Raw genomic sequence first — 19,859 nt, 5'->3', positions numbered from 1 at the left:
GACAGACAAAGGTCACAGGTAGGCAGAGAGGCAGGCAGAGAGAGAGGAGGAAGCAGGCTCCCCACTGAGCAGAGAGCCTGATGCGGGGCTCGATCCCAGGGCCCCGAGACCACAACCTGAGCCGAGGGCAGAGGCCCAACCCACTGAGCCACCCAGGCGCCCCTGAGCTTTATTCTTTATTTGTTTTCTTTTGTTTGTGTTTTCTGAGAGAGAGAGAGAGCCTGAGTGAGGGGAGGGTCAGAGGGGGAGGGAGATAGAGAATCCCAAAGAGGCTCCATGCACAGTGTACAGAGCTCGAGGGAGGGCTCGATCCCACGACCCCAAGATCATGAGCCAACCTGACATCAAGAGTCTGATGCTCAACCCACTGAGCCACCCAGGCACCCCAGGCCTCTGTGAACTTTGACTGATACATACCTTTCTGGTTATAAATGTAGATACAGCATCTGGCACAGAATCTGGTACGTAATGTTTCATTCAGTAAGGTTTCGTTGAGTGAATGAGTGGTAGCTCCTAAGTGATACATATAAAAGGTTGTGTATGAAGAAAGATTGGAGGAAAATATAGCCAAGTGATTAGTGGTTCTGTTAGGGTAATGGGAATATGAATAAGCTTTACCCATTTTCTACAATTTGATGGTATTATATTTATAATCAAAACAAGTATATGAACTTAATCTCTTCCTTTTTGGGTGTCCTATGTTACTATTTGAAAAATGAATTTTAAGACTTGATTGCATTATTTTTCCTTTTATTCTACTCAGCCAAACACCTTGGAGTCAACCTCAAGTGTTTTCTTTTCCTCTGCATCTAACATCAAACCTATCAGGAAGTCTTGTCACCTCTGCCCTTTAGATTATATCCAGAATCCTATCATTTCTCACCATCTCCGACTGCTTCCATCGTCGTCCCTGCCACCATTTGACTCTCCCTAGAACACCGCAGTTTCTGGTCTCTCCTTCCACCCTTGTCCCTTTCTGGGATATTCTTAAGATTACAGCTGAGGTGACTATAAAAGCCAGGCCATGTCATGTCACTGCCTAGAACCCTCCAGAGGTTCATCCTCTCATTTAAAGTAAACAACAGAACCTTTAAAGCACTATACAGAGACCATGTAGAACCTGTCCTCTACCCCCAAATTCACACCTCTCTGACCTTATTTCCTACCATTCTGCCTCTGCTATTCTATTTGGCTAAAAACTCCTGCAGATATTCATAAAGCTGGCTGTTTCCCAGGTGCAAAAATCACCTTATTACTAAGGAGGTTTTCCAACACCAACCCCCCCAACTCCTTTCTCAAGACCCCACTCCCCCAGACTCTGTGTACCTTACCTGCTTTATTTTTTCCAGCACCATTTGACTGACAGTGTGTTTTTACCAAATATGTATAAGCTTATATATCTCCCCCAATAAAAACAGCTCTGTGGAGGTAGGCATTTTTGCCTGTTTTGTTCCTTGCTGTAATGTTAGCACTTAGAATAATGTCTAGCACCTAGTAGAGACTCAATAAATATTTATTGACTAAATGACTTTTTAGTTTCTTTCTTTTCTTTTCTTTCTTTTTTTTTTTTTGAAGATTTTTATTTGACCAAGAGACATAGCAAGAGAGGAAACACAAGCAAGGGGAGTAGGAGAAGGAGAAGCAGGCTTCCCACTGAATGCGGAGCCCGATGTAGGGCTCGGGCCTAGGACCCTGGGATCATAGGCTGAGCCAAAGGCAGATGCTTAACGACTGAGCCACCCTGGCGCCTCTTTGTAGTTGTTTCTCATAAGTAAATCTTAGTCTCAAAACTAGTTTGAAAGCCTTTTGAGAGACTGTCTCGTGTTGCTTTTGCCTGCCTCCTACCCCCAAGGTCAGCCGTCCTTAAGTGCACAGGCAGGCACACCTGTGAGCCACAACCTATCCATAGAGCTGGATTTCTTCTGCCTCTTGGGCTGGGACTCTGTCCAGACTACTTGAGACAGAAGATAGGCTGTGTTGGAAAGCATTCTGTGTCTTGATCCACGTGGTGGCCCCAGGACTATGGACGTTGTGTACTCAAGAGCAGTGCGCCTCTGGTACTGTGTTGTGTGTGTCTCATGCCTCGGGAAATGAATGTTCGTCCATTCCTAGCTTAGTGGTTGAAATTTTTGTTTTTGCATTCAAAGGTAAAGTAAACACTTTTTATTACTTTGTCTTTTGCAGAGCTAGTCGTAGCAGAATATCACAGAAAAATCAAGGAGGCTTTTGAAGTGTTTGACCACGAGGCAAATAATACAGTGGATGTGAGGTTTGGCAATGTTTTCTTTGTCCTAATTCTAAATTATTGATACAACTCCTACAGTAGAAGAGGCCTCCTGTCTTTTTTTCAGTCCTTGGATTTATTATGCTATCTATCTATCTATCTATCTATCTTTGATTTGAGAGAGTGGGGGGGGGGTTGTGGGGGGTAGTGGTGGAGGGAGAGAATCTTCAAGCAGACTCCCTGCTGAGTGCAGTGCCCAATGTGGGGCTCCATCCCTCAACCCATGAGATCATGACCTGAGCCGAAACCAAGAGTTGGACTCTGAACCAGTGGAGCCACCCAGGCACACCACTTATTATGCTATTTAAATGTTTTATTTTCCATGCTCTGTGAAAGGTCTTTACTAACTATTCTTCAGATCAATCCTGTTTCTTATTCTTTATAGTCTGGGAAAAGAATATCCACATTGCCCACTTCAACCGTAGGCTGTCAGTTCTCCGGGGGAGGTGGACTCTGCTGGAGCATTAGTGCTAGAGACTTAGCTGGTGCTCAGTAAATAATTGTTGACTGAATGAACAAAATTTGCTTTTAAAATAAATAAGTATAGGTCACCTGGGTGGAGCAGTCTGTTGAGCCTCGGACTCATAGTTTCAACTCAGGTTGTGATCTCAGGGTTGTGAGATCGAGCCCCGCACTGGGCTCGGCACTTAGAGATTTTCTCCTTCTCCCTCTGCCCCTCCTGCTTGTGCGCTGGCTCGCTTGCTCTCTCTCTCTCAAATAAATAAACAAATCTTTAAAAGATAAAATAACTAAGTATGTATTATCAAGCCGTGAATTTGAAAGATTAATAATGCTTAAATGATGATGTGCTCCCCAAGTAAAATAACAAAAAAGAACCCAAACAAAAGAACATAAGAGATGAGAGCCATGAATACTGGTGGGTCAGGAACAAAGGAGACGGAATGGTTTGAGACCAGAGAGAAAGAAAAAAAGGCAGAGGGAGACTATCCGGGGGAACAAAGAAGTTGTAGGGTCCACGCCGCGCACGTCACAGAGTGGCCGTGAAGCCGTTCTTCCAGGAGAGCGAGCGCAATGGTCCCATCTGGCAGGCCCGCGGCCACCGCACACAGCGGCCAGCCCGGCTGCGGGAAGGGACAGGGAAGGAACCGTCGGAGGCTTATGAGCAGGTGCCCTCACTTCTAGGACTAGGCAAGGCTCCAAGTGCTTTAACCCTAGCTACGCTGGAGGAGCAACCTGCAATGTTATTTTATTTGCGACAGGTTGTCACTACCCATGTTGTTTCGTTTCTTACATCTGGAGGCACCAGGTATGACTGCAGGAGAGGAGACGGAGAGGTGCAGTCCAGTTCATACTTTGTACTAGCGCCTTACGAAGCTGAGTTTTGTACCTCGCCTGTGTTTATGGGCCTTACAACAGGGGGTGAGGCTGAGAATTACCTTCTAGAACCGTCGCCGTAGTCAGCCCTGTATGAGCCTTGGCTCAGCTGTTGCCTCGGACAAGTGCGGGTCACGTGCTGGGCTCCAGGTGCTCGGGCCACAGCGCAGGCTGCCTGAGTGACCCCGGAGTGGGAGCATCCTAGGAGGAGAATGACCGGGTCGGGCGGCGGTGGCAGTGATAGGGTCTGGGATGGGGTGGGGAGCCTGCGACATGCATGACCGAATCCCCGGATGGCCTTTGCCGCAGACCCTCGCTGAAGCCACGGGGTTCTCCTGGGGGCAGGGAGAGAGGGATTGTGCGAAAGGTCAGGGAAGGCCGGAGGGAGAGCCGGAGAGCTGTCAGGAGAGAGGAGGGGAGCCGAGAAGGGAAGCCCGCGTTTACTCACGGCTTGCTGCCTGACAGAAGACCTGTCGCTGGGGGCAGGAGCTCACGTCCTTGACCTCATCTTCGTCTTTTTTATTTGTGTGCTAAGAGTTGGCATCTCCACTGTCTGGAAACATAGAAAAGGTTTGCTCAAGGTCCTATCAGGATTTTAAAATTCTAGGTCTCTGCCTGCTCCCTCCTCGCCCCCCTCCACCCCTCACCCTTCGCAGGAGGCCCCCCTGGACCTGTCTCCGGCCTTTGGGCCTCTTGACAGAAGCAGTGAAAAGAAAGCCTCCCAACTCTCTTAGAGCACTGATGCCAGGTCTTTTTTGGGTAAAAGGGCTAATTTAGGAAAAACAGACATGCTTATGGGATGCATCTTTCTCCCATTCAAAATTCAAAAATTTTCCTGCAGCCCCAAGGGAAAGTATGTATTTTTACAATGTAAATGGTCTACTTCATTATGTAAAGAAGGTTACAAAGACAATTGGCATTATTTTTCTCACTCAACAATTAATGCTATGCCTATTCGAATAGTAGCAAGAGGGATGGATGTAGCTTCCTAATCTTTATTCCTTCTGTTAATTTGCATAGCGCTCTGAAGTTCATCACGAGTGTTCTCATGTAGCTGGTGTCATTACCACGCGCCCTGTATGGGACAGAGAAGCCAAGTGACTTGCCCAAGAGGGCACAAGGGCTGAGCAGCAGAGGCGATGCTCAGAGTAGTTCCCTGTGTTTGGGCAGCTGCCCGGTGGCCCCAGACGAGACCCTGGGAACGCAGGGATGAATGAGATCTGGTCCTGCCTTCCCCGCTGGCCGCTCCTTATTGTAAAAACAGTTAATCCAGCTAGAATTTATTTTGGCACGTGATTAAAAGTGAAAGTCTAAATATAGACATTCCCCCCCCAAATTGCTAAAGTTTATTTTATTTACATCATGAATGTTACACCTACTTTATAATATGCTGCATTTTCTATAACTGAATCTAACTTGAGCTGTGTATTCTAATCTATGGCTTTACCTTTCAGTCTTCTATTAGGTCAGTCCAATCCTAATTGGTTTTTTTTTTTTAAGATTTTATTTATTTATTCGACAGACAGAGATCACAAGTAGGCAGAGAGGCAGGCAGAGAGAGAGGAGGAAGCAGGCTCCCTGCTGAGCAGAGAGCCTGATGCAGGGCTCGATCCCAGGACCCTGGGATCATGACCTGAGCCGAAGGCAGAGGCTTTAACCCACTGAGCCACCCAGGTGCCCCAATCCTAATTGTTATAAATTTAAAATGTGCTTTAATATCTGATAGAACTGGGCTCTTTATTACTTTTCTTTTTAAATATTTTTAGTTAATTGAAAACAATATAATTGAAAAAAAAAACCAAGACATGGAAATAACCCAGTTGTTCATCAACGGATGAATGGATTAAGAAGTTGTGATATACAGATGTAGATATGTGTATCTCTCTCACATAATGGAATGTTATTCAGTCGTACAAATGAGGAAATCCCTCTGTTTGTGACAACATGGTTCAGTCCTGAGGGATATGCTACGTGAAATAAATCAGAGAAAGACAAACACCCTGTGATTTCACGTATATGTGGAATCTAAACACGGACGATGAAGAAATCGAACTCGGAAGAAGAGGTCAGACTTGCGGTTACTCAGGTGCGGAGGGTGGGAAGGAGGTGCTTGGCGGAGGCATGCGAGGAGCCTGATTGAAAGGAACGACTAGGGATGTGCTGTGAAGCGGGAAGATACAGCTAATGGTGCCGCACGGGCTCCAGGGAAGCTGGGAGGAAAGTAAATCCTACGAGTTCTCAGCACGAGGAGACCTTTTCTTTCCCTTTTTAGTGTGTGTGTGTGTGTGTGTGTGTGTGTGTGTGTGTGTGTGTATAAGAAGATAGGTCGGTTGAGCCTCTTGTGGTCGTCATGTCCCAACAGCGATAAATCAGACCGTCATGCTGTATGGCCTTCAACTTACACAGCGATTGATACATGGCAATTTTTTTCTTAAGAAAACTGGGGAGAGAAAAAGAATCGAAGGCAGAATTCTACGTAAAGAGCGGTGTCGAGAAGCAGATGGAGTGAGAGTCCAGAGACAGATAATGGCTTGGTTTGGGCAGGAGAGAGCTGTTCCTGGAGAAGCTTCTAGCACATTTGGCTGTGTCTTCCCTCCCCTGTAGGTATGGCGCCATTTTTCTTGTGGGACAGACCCGGGCCCCCTTACAGATGAGTTTTGTGGCTGTTATTCTCCCTTTTCCCTACCTCTGCTTTGCATAAATTGAAAGATTGAATTTGAAACTGTACCACTATGTAAAACATCACAAAATGGGTCCCTGCGGCTGTCCTCCTGGCTCTGAGAGCCAACCCCTGGGTCCAGAATCAGACTGCCTGGGCTCCACTCCTGGTTCTCCGAGTAACTTACTTTTCTCCTTCACCTCATAGAAAGGACCCTTTCAGGGGTCTGGGAAGTCACAACTATTTTTACAATAAATCTAAGTCAGTATTTGCTATTTTCATTCTCGTTTTTTCACAAGTATACATTGGAGTATTTGAAAAGCTACATGATGTGTGATATCCCAACAGATTGGATGCCGAACCTGATAGGAGACTCCAGCTGTCTTCTGCTAAGCCAGACATTACAGAGATTTGCAAACATGTAAAATGGTGCCGTTCCTCTAATTAAATTTGTTCTTGTGGAAAATACAGTTATTTTTCATAAAATTATGTTATTAACATACACTTGTAATGAATTTATTTATTGTTATTTCTAAATGAAAAATTTAAATATTTAAAAAAGATTTCTAAGTGAATATTTTAAAATTTTTTGAGTTCTAATATGGCAAATACAGATAAATATAACTCACAGAAGGAAAGTTTTTCTGAGGATCTCTATCATGTTTAAGACTGCAAAAGGAGTTCTGAGACCCCAAAATATGAGAACCAGTGTTGTCAGTGGACATTTTTAAAGCTCTTAGAACAATATCAGCTCAGAAAAAACTAGCTTGGGATTTAAAACTTAGAACAAATTAGGTATTATTAGTAGTAGTAGTAGTACACTTTATATTCTTAAACAATTTAGAGTTGTTTTTCCTCTATTTTCTCTGGATTAGTAATTATACGTAACAAGCCTCTCATAAGAATTTTTTACATGGGGGCGCCTGGATGGCTCAGTGGGTTAAAGCCTCTGCCTTCTGCTCAGGTCATGATCCTGGGGTTATCAAGCCCCACATCGGGCTCTCTACTCAGCAGAGAGCCTGCTTCCCCCTCATTCTCCCTGCCTCTCTGCCTTCTTGTGACCTCTCTCTGTCAAATTAATAAATAAAATCTTTTAAAAAAAGAATTTTTTACATATTTCTGTGCATTCTATTTTGATCTTTTAATTTTTGAAGCAGTTCATTTTCCTTGTTGAATAGTGTTTGCAAGTTGGCACCTTGAAAAACATCGAGGCAGGTTTTTTAAAAAAGTAACACTAACTGGGGGCATTTTAGTGTTGCCTCATATAAAACCTAGAACATAATACATTTTGACTTACGTACATATTCCTGCTCTGTGTTGAGATTTCAATCAATAAGCCTGATTGAAAATGAAGTTTTTGAATAGATAATATATAGACCCAGGATAAGATCCTTAAAGTACAAAAAGTAGTGTTGGATACATCTTTTTACCTCTAACTCATGGCTATCCAGTTCCTCTGTTTTCTTTTTAAGATTTTAGTTGTTTATTTATTTATTTGAGAGAGAGAGCATGTGTACAAGTGGGGGAAAGGAGTGAGGGGAAGAGAGAGGAACAAACAGATTCCATGCTGAATGTGGAACCTGACGTGAGCTCCCTCTCAGAACCCTGAGATCATGACCTGAGCTGAAACCAAGACCAGACGCTTAACTGACTGAGCCACACAGGCGGCTATCCTCTTTTTAAAGGCAAGAGATGTTACAGGGTTTTTCCAGAGAAAGTCCATGCAAATACGTGTGTGTGTGTGTGTGTGTGTGTGTGTGTGTGTGTGTGTGTTTTATTGTGGTAAGTATATACAACATAAAATTTAACATCTTAGCCATTTTTAAGTGTATAGTTTAGTGACATTAAGTATATTGACTTTACTACCATCCATCTCCATATTTTTGCTGAAGTTGCTATTGACAGGGTGTTCTCTTACTTCATTTTATGAGCGTGCCTGTTTCCCTACGATTTCAAACAAAGTTAATTATCAACCTCTAGGATTTTTGCTAATGTGTTATGTGAAAAATAGAAACTCAGTGTTAATTTTCATTTCTCTAATTATGGACATCTTTCTGTATGTCTAAAAGTGATTTGTATTTCCTTTTGTTTGAACTGACAGTTCATGGCCTTTCCCATTTTTTATTGAATTGTCTACCTTTTTATATATTAAAGATCTTAGCCATAGCACGTGAAATATATGCCACCTGTCTTTTGACTACTTTTACTTTCTGGTGTTCAGAAACTTTAAAAAGATGGTTAAATTACACACCATTTGAGTATGAATTTGGAAACAAACAAAAGTCATCAGAGTGATTTTAATAGAATAAATTTAAGTTAACCTGAATAAAACTAGTATGGTAAAAAAGAAAAAAAAAACCACAACATTCCACAAAGAATGTCTCTAAAGTAAAGAAGTGAATTAATTTTTCCATGTGGATGATGAATTTAATTTGAATGCCACTCAAATCTGAATCACAAACCAATCTAGTTTTTTGTAATGTATGTTCTTTCATCTTTGACTCTTAATGATAAAAGTATACTAGAAGTTGGTAGAGCTAGTTGCTGGCTCTGTGATTGACTTTTTTTTTTTTTTACCTTATTACAATATTATTGACTAATTCCCTCTGCTGTTCTTTTCATTTGTTATTTATTTTATAGCTGGAAGTTGTACCTGTTAATCTTCTTTACCTATTTCCTCCACCCTCCCTCCTCCTCCTTTCTGTCAGCCACTGGTCTGTTCCCTGTATTTAAGGGTCTGTCTGGTTTTTATGTGTTTGTTCATTTCCTCTGCTTTTTGGATTCCATATATAAGTGAAATCATACAGTATTTGTCTTTCTCTGTCTGACTCATCTCACTTAGCATAATACCCTCGGGTCTATCCATGTTGTTGCAAATGGAGAGATTTCATTCTTTTTTATGGCAAAGAAATGTTCCAGGTTGTGTGTGTGTGTGTATGTGTGTATGTGTGTGTGAGAGAGAGAGAGAGAGAGAGAGAGAGAGAGAGACATCTTCTTTATCCATTCATTTGTGTTCATCTATCGCAGGACACTTGTGTTGCTTCCATATTTTGGCTGTCGTAAAAAATGCTGCAGTAAATATGGGGGTGCATCTATCTTTTTGAATTAGTGTTTTGTTGTCTTTGGATAAATACCCAGTTTTGAAACTGCTGGAACATATGGTATTTCTATTTTTAATTTTTTTGAGGGCCTCCTTTATTGTTTTCTACGGGGGTTTCACCAATTTATATTCCTACCAACACTGCACGAGGGTTCCCTTTTCTCTTCTTTTTTGCCCACACTTGTTATTTTTTGTCTTTTTGGGACTAGCCATTCTGATTGGTATGAGGTGGTATTTCATTGTGGTTTCGATTTGCATTTCCCTGAGCACCTCTTCATGTGCATGTTGGCCATCTGGATGTCTTCGGGGGGGAAAAATGTCTAGTCAGGCCCTCTGCCCATTTTAATCAGATTATCTGGGTTTCTTGTTTGTTTGTTTTATGTGTATGTGTGTCCCATTGTATAAACTCTCTATATATTTTGGATATTAACCCCTTATTGGCTATATCTTCTGTCATTCGCTAGATTGCCTGTTTTTGTTGATGGTTTCCTTCACTGTGAAAAATCTTTTTGTTTTAGTGTAGTTCCAATAGTTTATTTTTGCTTTTGTTTCCCTTGCCAGAGGAGACAGATCTACAAAAATGTTGCTAAGGGCAATGTCCAAGAGATTACTGCCTCTGTTTTCTTCTGGGAAGAAAGGTTTAGTGGTTTCAAATCTTACATTTAGGTCTAATCCATTTTGAGGGGGCTTTTCTTGAGTTGGTGTAAGAAAGCGGTCCAGTTTCATGTTTTTTTGCATGTAGCTGTCCAGTTTTCCCAATGCAATTTATTGAAAAGACTGTCTTTTCTCCATTGCATAGTCTTGCATCTCTATCCTATTCTACTGATGCGTGTGTTTGTTTTTGTGCCAGTACCATACTGTTTTGATTACTATGATTGGATTTTTATGTACCACCCTCTTTTTATTCATTTTCCTCATACCTGCCTCACTTAAAGCACAGGAGTGTCAAGAGTAGCAAATGAAAAAACATGAAAGCATTTCAAAAAGTATAGGAGGTCAGATCAAGTTATATATGTTTTTAACACTCCTTTCTCATCAACTCCAGAATGGATTAATCCTCAAGAATTTGGTGAATCAAGATGATGTAGGTTCTATCCTGGAATAAACGTGCTGGTCATCCCCTTTCCCCAGCTACACCCATTTGTGCCCTTGCTGTGTTTCAGTGCCTTTGCAGAGTGACGTGATTGGTATTCTAGACTATTCTATGTTTACTTTACTCTTGCCTCCACTATAGGAGATTTTTCCCAATTTTTTCTAGTTGTTTTCTTCATCTTTGGGCAAACTTTTTCAGCCCAGCAGCCCTTGGTGTCCTGCTAATGCGGTCTCTTTTCCAGTGCTTGCACCTCAACTCAGCATGACTCCCTGAGGCACACAACACCCACTGTTCATCTTTTACGCTGATAAGGGGACTTGAGTTTCTTAAGCAGTTGGCAGGACCTCGGAGTGTATTAGGTCTTGTCTAAAATTCAGTAAGAAGTAGGTAGTAAGAACCTCTTTGTGATGGATTAGGGATCACACTTCCAAAGAAGACTGGAGATACCATAAATATGATTCTACCTCTTCAGATTTAATGCTTTGTTTGAAGATAAGTTAATAACAACCCTTCACAATACGTTTAATCAGGTAGTGAAAAACAATTATTAACTGAGAAAGCTTGAGACTCAAAAGAGCTTTGAAAAACTGTGCAGGTCAATAGATCTGTATCTGTGCACTGGAAAAACAGTGTTAAAGAGGAATGGGATTGTTGGACCCATGGACTACTTAGTAGGGAATTAATCATAAAAACTGAGGTCCATTTATACATAGTTCACACATATGAACAAAATGACTAATGAATTAGACTAGAGGATAACTTGGATAAATTCAAGAGCAACGTTGAGTTAAAAATAATACAGAAGGAAGCATATGTTCTGATACAATATATATAAATTTTAAACCTACAAAATAATGGTGTCTTTTGTTTATGAATACAATGACATGCATGGAAATGATAAATATTATCCCCAGAATAGTGGTGTCATCTGAAGACAGAGGGGAAAGGGATGGAGAGTGGGAAGTGGGACTTTAGCTGTTTTCTGCCATGTTTTATTGTTCAGGAAAAAATCTGGAACAAATGTGGCAAAAGGTTAACATCAGTTAAATCTCAATACTGGATATATGGCCGTTATATTTTTTCTGTACTTTTTCCTGTAATATTTCACAATTATTTGTAAAAATAAACATTTTTTCTCAAGAGTGGTTTATACATTGTCTTTTCACCATCTCACTTTCCAGTTGCTTTGTAAAAAATAGGTTTGCTTATGGGGATCTGGGTGGCTCAGTTGCTTGAGGGTGTTGACCGACTCTTGATTTTGGCTCAGATCTTGTTCTCAGGGTCCAGGGATCAAGCACTGAGTTTGTGTGTGTGTGTGTGTGTGTGTGTGTTTGGGTGGGGGGTGTCCCTGCTCACCGGGTGTCTGCTTGTCTCTCTCTCCCTCTGCCCCTCCCCCAGCCCACCAGTGCATGCGGTCTCTCTCTCTCTCTAAAATAAATAAATCTTTAAAAAATTGGTTTACTTATAACAACCCTCTTGATGAACTGTAATTATAACTGTGATTAAATAATCTCTTAAAGTTTAAAAAAATCATCCCAAATCCTACCTCCTGAAAGGACAGTTGTTCATGTTAGACAAGTGTAGCTCTAGATGTTTTTCTTACCCATGTGTAATAAGGTACATGGCTAGAAGGGTGGGGAGTTGATACAAAAGGAAGGAGGAGGAATGGGAAAAGACAGGAAAAAAGAAAACATGTGGAAGAAAAAAAATCTAGAATATAATCTCCCTGATGGAGGACCTTCTGTCTGTTTTGCTCTCTGCTGTATTTTAGCATCTAGGACAGTGTTTGCTGGATAGTAGCTCCACAGTATACATATATTTATTAAATGCATGAAGGAGGAGACTATCCTGTAGAAATAAGATCACAATACCCATTCTTTAAAAAAATAAAAAGTATTAGTTTAATTTTACTTGAATTAACAAAAGAAAAAAATAAATTGAAGAAATTGTGGAATCTCAAAGGTTTCCTGGTCATGAGCAACATTATTTTAAAATTCAGAGAAGGTAATGAGGAAAACATTAAGAGTTTGTAAAATGAAAAATTTTGTAATTTGTAAGGTGAAAAATACAATTTTTAGGGGTGTCTGGGTGGCTCAGTTGTTTGAGTGGCTGACTCTTAATTTTTGGCTCAGGTCATGATGTCAGGGTCCTGGGATCGAGCCCCACCTGGAGCTCTGCGCTCAGCAAGAAGTCTGCTTCAGGATTCTCTCTCTCCCCCGCTGCCCCTTCCCTGCTTGCTTGTTCTCTCTCTCTCTCTCAAAATAAGTTAATCTTTAAAAAAAACACATTTTTTTTTTTTTACATAGATAATGTATTTACATGGTTAAAAAGTCAAAGAGAACAGAGTACAGAGAAAAGTCTAATTCCCTTCCACCAGCCACTCAGGACCCCTCCAAAGTACTCGTTACTCGAGTACTAATTACTAGGGATCACTCCAGAAGTATTCTGTGCATACATACACATTATTTTCTCACCCCACCCTTACATTTTTCCTCAAATGGTTGCATGCTTTCGTTGCACGGTACTCTTCCCTTGGGATGGGATCAAGCCCGTGCTGAAGTTCATTTTAATGACATCTCAGTAGCGTTCCGGAGCCCAGAATGGATGTAGCTTTCCAGTTTATTCTTTTTTTCCCCCAGTTTACTCTTGGTCTATGTGCATAAATACACTAAGTTTTAGTGTATCGGAGGGCATCAGAAAGCCCCGTAAACCATATCCCGGGCTTTATAAACGGGAGCCGAATAGGATACACGTGACAGACAAATAACTCTTGGAGTCCAACTACCCTGTTGGGACACTTAACTTGCTGTGTGACAAAGAGGATGTTTTCTGTATTTAATAGCTTTGGAGGCTGACTCGCCTGACTCTGGATTATAGCTATCTGTCTGTTGTGTTTACCGTATTGTCTGGATAAGTGGCGGATTTTGGTGTATGGCCGTGAACATCGGGAGCCAGAGGCTGGGGACTGGTGGTCTCAGAGTGTACTTCCTGGGGCCTCTGGATGTGTACCCTCCGTGATTTCCAGGTTCATATTCCCGCAGCCTCGACGTGGTCTCCTTAACATAGGAAATACAATATAATGAAAATAAAATAAAATAATAACAGAGCAGCGTGCTAATGATACAGTGTCATAGGCTTTCTGGTGTAGGCCCATGGAGAGAGATATTTGATTAAGTTTCCATCTCCACTTAAAACAGCTGTGCCCAGGGAAGCAGGTCAAACGGTACAAAGCAGCACAACCTGCACGTTAGGGAACTCTCACAAGGATTGCTCTCTATCTGGTACGGTTACCCCCAAATCCTGATGAGGGTGTATTAGGCCATTTCAACCCAATATCTTGGCCAATATTGCTACTAATTCTCCTCGTCTGTGGCAGTGCTAGTGATTCATACCATGCTGGTTGACTGTGGTAGAGATTAGGTAGTCTAATTTTATTACTCTTCCTGAGCGAATAATGAAGCTCAAATTCACGCACTCCCTTGAAGATAGAGGGAGGCTGGGAAGTAGGGTTTAGCTAGAGTTCTGGCTGGTGGAATGTAGGTGGCAGTGATGCATGTCACTTTTAGACCTGATGCTTAAAAAGCTATCACGTATAGTCCTCCGTGTTTTCTCCCCTTCCGGCTGGACGCACACAAGCCGAGTGACGCTGGAAGCCGTGTGTTGAAATTGATGGAACCACAGGATGGAAGGAGCTGACCCCCTGAATGAGTCTTTGGAGCAAAGCCATTCTTCGATCAGGAAGACTCATTTTGGATTTAAAAGAAGCCGTAAGTGTAGTAAGCCACTGGATGCTGGCATTTGTTGTAGTGGTGTTCGTTATTCTTGCAGAGCGGCATTATTGAATTTTCTCCTCTGGAACCCAAGGAAGGATTTGGGGACCCTAGATATCTAACAGGCTATGTCCTAGGTTGTGGCTGGTTGAAGAGGGCTGATGGGGACTAGGGGAACAGCCATCATTGTTTGCTACTCCTGTCAAGCATGATGTAAAAAATGTCTCCCTTTATGACTTAACCTATAAACTGCAAGCTATGGAGAGAAGATATATTTGTGGTTGCATAAAAAAGCCTGGGAGTTGTTTGAAATTGCCCCCGATCTCCTTGGGGGGCAGTGAGGAGGGCAGTAGGGGTTAGTAACTAGTGGTTCCGTGTTGTACCCAGCGCAAGGGACTCCGTCCCGACCACAGTTCATTGTGGCCCTGGAATCCAGCGTCCTACAAGTTGTACACAGAGGGAGCGGTAGAAACTTCATCTATTTCATCTATAGATATGGCCAGATGTCTAAATCTGGTCTTTCCCTGGGGGAGGTGAGAAAGACGGGACTGTTCTGGATGCTATTCGAGTGGTTGTGAAAGGGAGATTCGATTATGGGAACAGGGTCCCAAGGAGCATAGGAATTCATTAGTTGGGTCTTTGAGGGACTCCGAAACCAGTGTTTGGAAGTGTCACTGCATAATGCTGTGATGAAACTGGGCCAGAAGCCAGGCTGCACGTGCTGTAATTCAAGTTGGCTTCTGGTTAATTTAAAGGCCTGGTAGCTACACCAGCTCGCCTTCTGTTTCATTTTCTGAATTACGGAGACGTGACACTCAAATGTCTGGTTGCTGTTTTTGTTGTTATTGTTGCTGTTGTTGTTGCTGTTTATTCCCTGAAAACTACCGGTGCATTTTGTAATGGTTTCCAACCTTTCCACTGAGAGCTCATTTTGGCCATCTTACCTTTGCTCACCCAAATCTGGAAGTATTTTTTGTTTTTCGCTAAGAGCTTCTTTCTCTTGCGTCTCCTGAGTTATAAGCATATTGAAGACAAAATATATTGAATGTTTGGGTTCGTTGTTGTGCACAACATGGTCTTTTTCTATATTCAATACCAATGATATTAGCAGAGGCTATGTTACTCATTTGCATTGTTATTGGAAATGAATGTGTAAAGGTGAATGAGGCTGTGCAGGGAGTGGTCTTGTTTGTGCCCTGCGAAGCCTGGATGCTGTTATGCAGAAATCCTCAACGCAGAGAAGTAACTAATGGATTTAGGCTTTTAGAAAGAAAATGTAACTCTGTGAGGGTAGGTAGGTTGACACGTAGACCAGAGCAGTGGTTTCCAGTTCTGAGGGCACACTGGAATCACCTGGGACCGTCTAAAAAAAAAAAGCCCCCCACCGAGAGACATGAGCAAAGACTTGAACAGGGACTTTAGCAAGCTCCAGTGACATGAAATCTTTCAGTAGCAGCTACAGACAAGGATATGGGGCAAGAGGGATTCCCATGCGCTGCTCAAAGGAATCTTAATTAGAGGTTGGGGGAAAAAATGGCTAACTGTGTGTGTGTGTGTGTGTGTGTGTGTGTGTGTGTGTGTGTGGTGGCCTTTCAGAGCTGCCCCATCACACAGAGGGCCCAAGACTGCACACGGGAGACCCGAGGACTGCAGTTCTCCGAGCCCTGAGAGCTCTCCATCCTAAGGAGACCCAGCAGCTCTCCTGAATCCATGGCCTAATGCAAACCGGAAACAGGAAGTCTGCACAGGGGCGGGCCTGGATGGTATGAGTGCCTAGCCATGCATTCACAAGTGAGTCAGCTTCCCTTGACATTCACCCCGATCTCTGTATTGTGCTGTGTCCTCCTCTCCCTGAGGCAGTGAATGTGGAATGCGCTGGCAACCTTGGTTGGGGGGAAAAAGGTACCATGAATTGGATGGAAAGGTTTTCATTATTGCAAAATATCCCACTACATGCATGTCTTTCACGTAAAACAAAAAAACTCCGACCCAGTAAAACCCCCGGCTAATGCCCTGTCATTATCTTTCTCTTCATAGCTAAGAATCTTGGTACGAAGGAGAGTTTGTTTTGATTGAGAACCTTCCCTCTGTTCATTCTTCATGTGCAATTGGTACTTTGACTTCTACCTCCAACCCCATTCCCATTCAAACTGTGGTCTCCTGAGGTCACCAGTTGTCTCTTCCCTTGTCTTCCCTGCGTTCACCTGCTGTTTTCATCCAACATCTCCAGTTCTTCCTTCTTGGCTCCTTTTGGGGACAACTGGGCCTCTAGATGACATATTAATGTCCCCGGAGGTTCATCCCCATTCCTCTTTTCACTTTATATCCTTTCCTGGGAAATCTCATTCATGTCCCCATCTGGAGCTCAATCTGGAAAAAAAATTTAAGAGTCTAGAAAAACTCTTAGGTCAAAGGGGAAATTTTAGGACAATGAAATTGAAAACTTCTGGAAAGTAACCGTAATGGAAATGACATACGGAAATGGAAATGGCATTAGAATCCATGAGATACAACCAAATCAAAACTCATGAATGCCTTCATCAAGCAAAACGAAAGCATAAGAAGATGAACAGAATACTCAGTTCAAAAAACTAGGGGAGAAGAGTGAGCTGAGAGAAAGCAGAAGAGAGGGATTGGTGAAGATAAAAGCATAATGGCCCCAAGAAACAGTAGGAACTAATAAATAAAATGAAAGCCTGGTTCCTTGTGAAAGGTTAAAAAAAAGAAAAGTCACTGGCATTTTTTGTTTCTTTGAGAAAAGCACAAAAAGTCACGAATGACTGGGGTGAAATAACAGTCAAAACAGAGAAAATTTAAATAAATCATGTACAAGTCTGTGCAAGCAAATTTGAAAATCTAGCTGTGAAGGGCAGCTTTCTAGTAGAGTATAATTTGTCAAAACTCATATATGTGGATTGGAACACTTACTATCGTTAAGCTGGCAATACTCCCCCAAATCAACAGATTCAGCATAATTCCTATCAGAATCCCAGCTGCCTTTTAAATTTTTTAAGATTTTATTTATTTATTTGACAGACAGAGATCACAAGTAGGCAGAGAGGCAGGCAGAGAGACGGGGGAAGTAGGCTCCCCACTGAGCGGAGAGCCCGATGCTGGGCTCGATCCCAGGACCCTGAGATCATGACCCGAGCCGAAGGTAGAGTCTTAACCTACTGAGCCACTCAGGTGCCCCTAAATTTTTTTTTCAGTAATCGGCAAGCTGATCCTGAAATTTGTACATAATTGCAAGGGACCTAGAATAGCCACAAACATTCTCAAAAAGGAACAAAGTCGAACTCACACTTCCCAATTTCAGTATTTAAACAAAGCTATAGCTGGGGTGCCTAGGGGCCTCAGTGGTTGAGCATGTGCCTTTGGCTCACATCATAATCCCAGGGTTCTGGGATCGAGCCCTGCATCAGGCTCACTGCTGAATGGGAAGCCTGCTTCTCCCTCTCCAGCTCCCCCTGCTTGTGTTCCTTCTCTTGCTATCTCTTGCTGTCAAATAAATAAATAAAATCTTAAAAAAAAAAATCCTGAAAATAAATAAATAAGCAAAGCTAGGGTAATCAAGACTCTGTGATACCGGCATAATGGCATGAGGCTACCCACGTCCTTCAGTGCAACAGAGTTGAGAGTTTGGAAATAAACCTTTACATTTATGGCCAACTGTTCTTCAACAAAGTTGGCAAGTCAATTCAATGGAGAAATAATAGTCTTTTCACCAAATGGTGCTAGGACAGCTGGGTATATCCAAGCAAATAAATGAAGTAGGTCACCTGCCATATACCATATGCAAAAATTATCTCAAAGTAGATAAGAGATTACATGTAGGGCCTAAAACTATAAAACTCTATAAGAACACCCGGGTGTAAGTCTTTGTGACCAAAGAGTAGGCAGTGGTTTCTTAAATATGACACAGGTCATCAAGCACAGGTCATCAAGGGAGAAAAATAGGTAGATTGGACTAAATGAAAATTAAAAACTCATTTTTTACCGTAAAGAAAATAAAAAGTCAGAAGGGGAGAAAACATTTGCAAATCATATGTCAGCATCCAGAATTTACAGAGAGCTTTTAATAAGTCAGTAATAAAAATACAAATAGCCCAATTAAAATGTGGGTAAAGGATTTGAATAGACATTTCTCCAAAGAACATATTTCATGGCCAACATGCATATGAAAATACGCCAAACATCGTTAGTTGTTAGGGGAACACATATCAAAACCATAAAGAAATACTACTTCAGATCCCCTAGAGTGGCTATAATTTTTTTTTAATGTAAAATAAAAAATGTTAGTGAGGATGTGGAGAAATTAGAGCCCTCATATGCTGTTGGTGGGAATGTAAAATGATGCAGCCCATTTCAGAAGCAGTTTTGTAGTTCCTCAAGAAGTTAAACAAAACAGAGTTACTCTGTGACCCAGAAATTTCATTCCTAGGCAGGTACCCAAGAGAAATGAAAAATTATGTTCACACAAAAACTTGCACATGAATGTTCATAGCAACATTATTACTAATAGCCAAAAAGGAGAAACTCAAGTGTCCATCCACTGATGAATGAATAAACAGGATGTGGTGTATCTATACACTGGAATGTTCTTCAGCAAAGGAGAATGAAAGAACTGGCCCACGCAACAAGGAGAGTGAAACTGGGAGACATTATGCCAAGTGGAAGACGCCAGACACAGAAGGCCATGGTGGTATGACACTTCCAGGAAGTGTCCACAGTCGTCATCCATGGAGGGGGCAGTAGTTAGTGATCCCAAGGAGGTGAGGGGAGGGCGAATGAGAAGGGACTAACAGGTCTGGGATTCTTTCTGGGGTGACAGAACTGTTCTAGGATTAGGTCGTGGTAGTGGCTGCCTACCATTGTGAGTTTCCTAAAAACCACCGAGTTATACACTTAAAAAAAGCTAATTGACAAAAAAATAAAGCAAAACAAATGAACAAAAACTGGATCCCCGTGAAGGTAGAAAATCTAAACATAGTCACTTCGACAGAATCGATAGGGAAGTTTTCAAACAGCTCTCTCACTGAAAGCCTTCCATCCAGATGCTTTCATAGGAGAATTCTATCAAACCTGAAAAAAACTTTTGTACCAAGTTCTTCTCGAAAATAAGAAATGAAGGCAAACTTCCAAATTCTTTTTCAGAGATAACTATAATACAGATAACAATAACTTAATTTTAAAAAATCCTCCAGAACAATCTTACTTTATGAATAGATTATAAGTGATTAGATATTATTCATTATTATGAATAGATTATAAGTGACTAGATTAGATTAGATTAGATTTATTTATGAATAGATTATAAGTGAAATGACAGCAACAAAATGCAGGATCGTATTAAAGCAAAATGGGATTTATTCCAGGAGTGAAAGAATAGTGCTATGCTGGGAGGTGTATTAATATATTTAATTATATTCATAGATCTGAGAGGAAATATCATAGGATCCTCTCTATAGACACTTAAGAGGCATTCAACCAAATTCGACACACATTCATAATTTTAAAGACTCAATACGTCATATTCTGCAGAGAAACAGAAGCAATTGGATTTGTCTGTATCATCTATACCTACATCTGTATCTGCATCTGTATCTATATATTTATAT

General features: G+C 41.7%; 1 protein-coding gene and 1 long non-coding RNA gene across 2 annotated transcripts in view; both read left to right on the top strand.

Moving 5' to 3' along the window:
- Positions 1–19,859, top strand: part of EFCAB2 (EF-hand calcium binding domain 2) — a 107,771-nt gene that overhangs the window by 52,665 nt on the left and 35,247 nt on the right. Inside the window, exon 2 of the mRNA XM_032862878.1 lies at positions 2,185–2,269. Coding sequence (XP_032718769.1) covers positions 2,185–2,269 — 85 coding nt within the window. The remainder of the gene's footprint in view (positions 1–2,184; positions 2,270–19,859) is intronic.
- On the top strand, positions 15,641–19,514 carry LOC116870777. Its single transcript, XR_004383293.1, has 3 exons — positions 15,641–16,032; positions 16,279–16,352; positions 18,764–19,514. It is a non-coding gene; the product is annotated as an uncharacterized LOC116870777 (long non-coding RNA).

The sequence above is a fragment of the Lontra canadensis genome, unplaced genomic scaffold (genome assembly GCF_010015895.1).
Source record: "Lontra canadensis isolate GAN:19392208 unplaced genomic scaffold, GSC_riverotter_1.0 scaffold24, whole genome shotgun sequence".
In the NCBI taxonomy this organism is placed as follows: Eukaryota; Metazoa; Chordata; class Mammalia; order Carnivora; family Mustelidae; genus Lontra; species Lontra canadensis.
The sequence above is the reverse complement of the archived record's forward strand: the minus strand, read 5'-3'. Positions and strand labels throughout refer to the sequence as shown.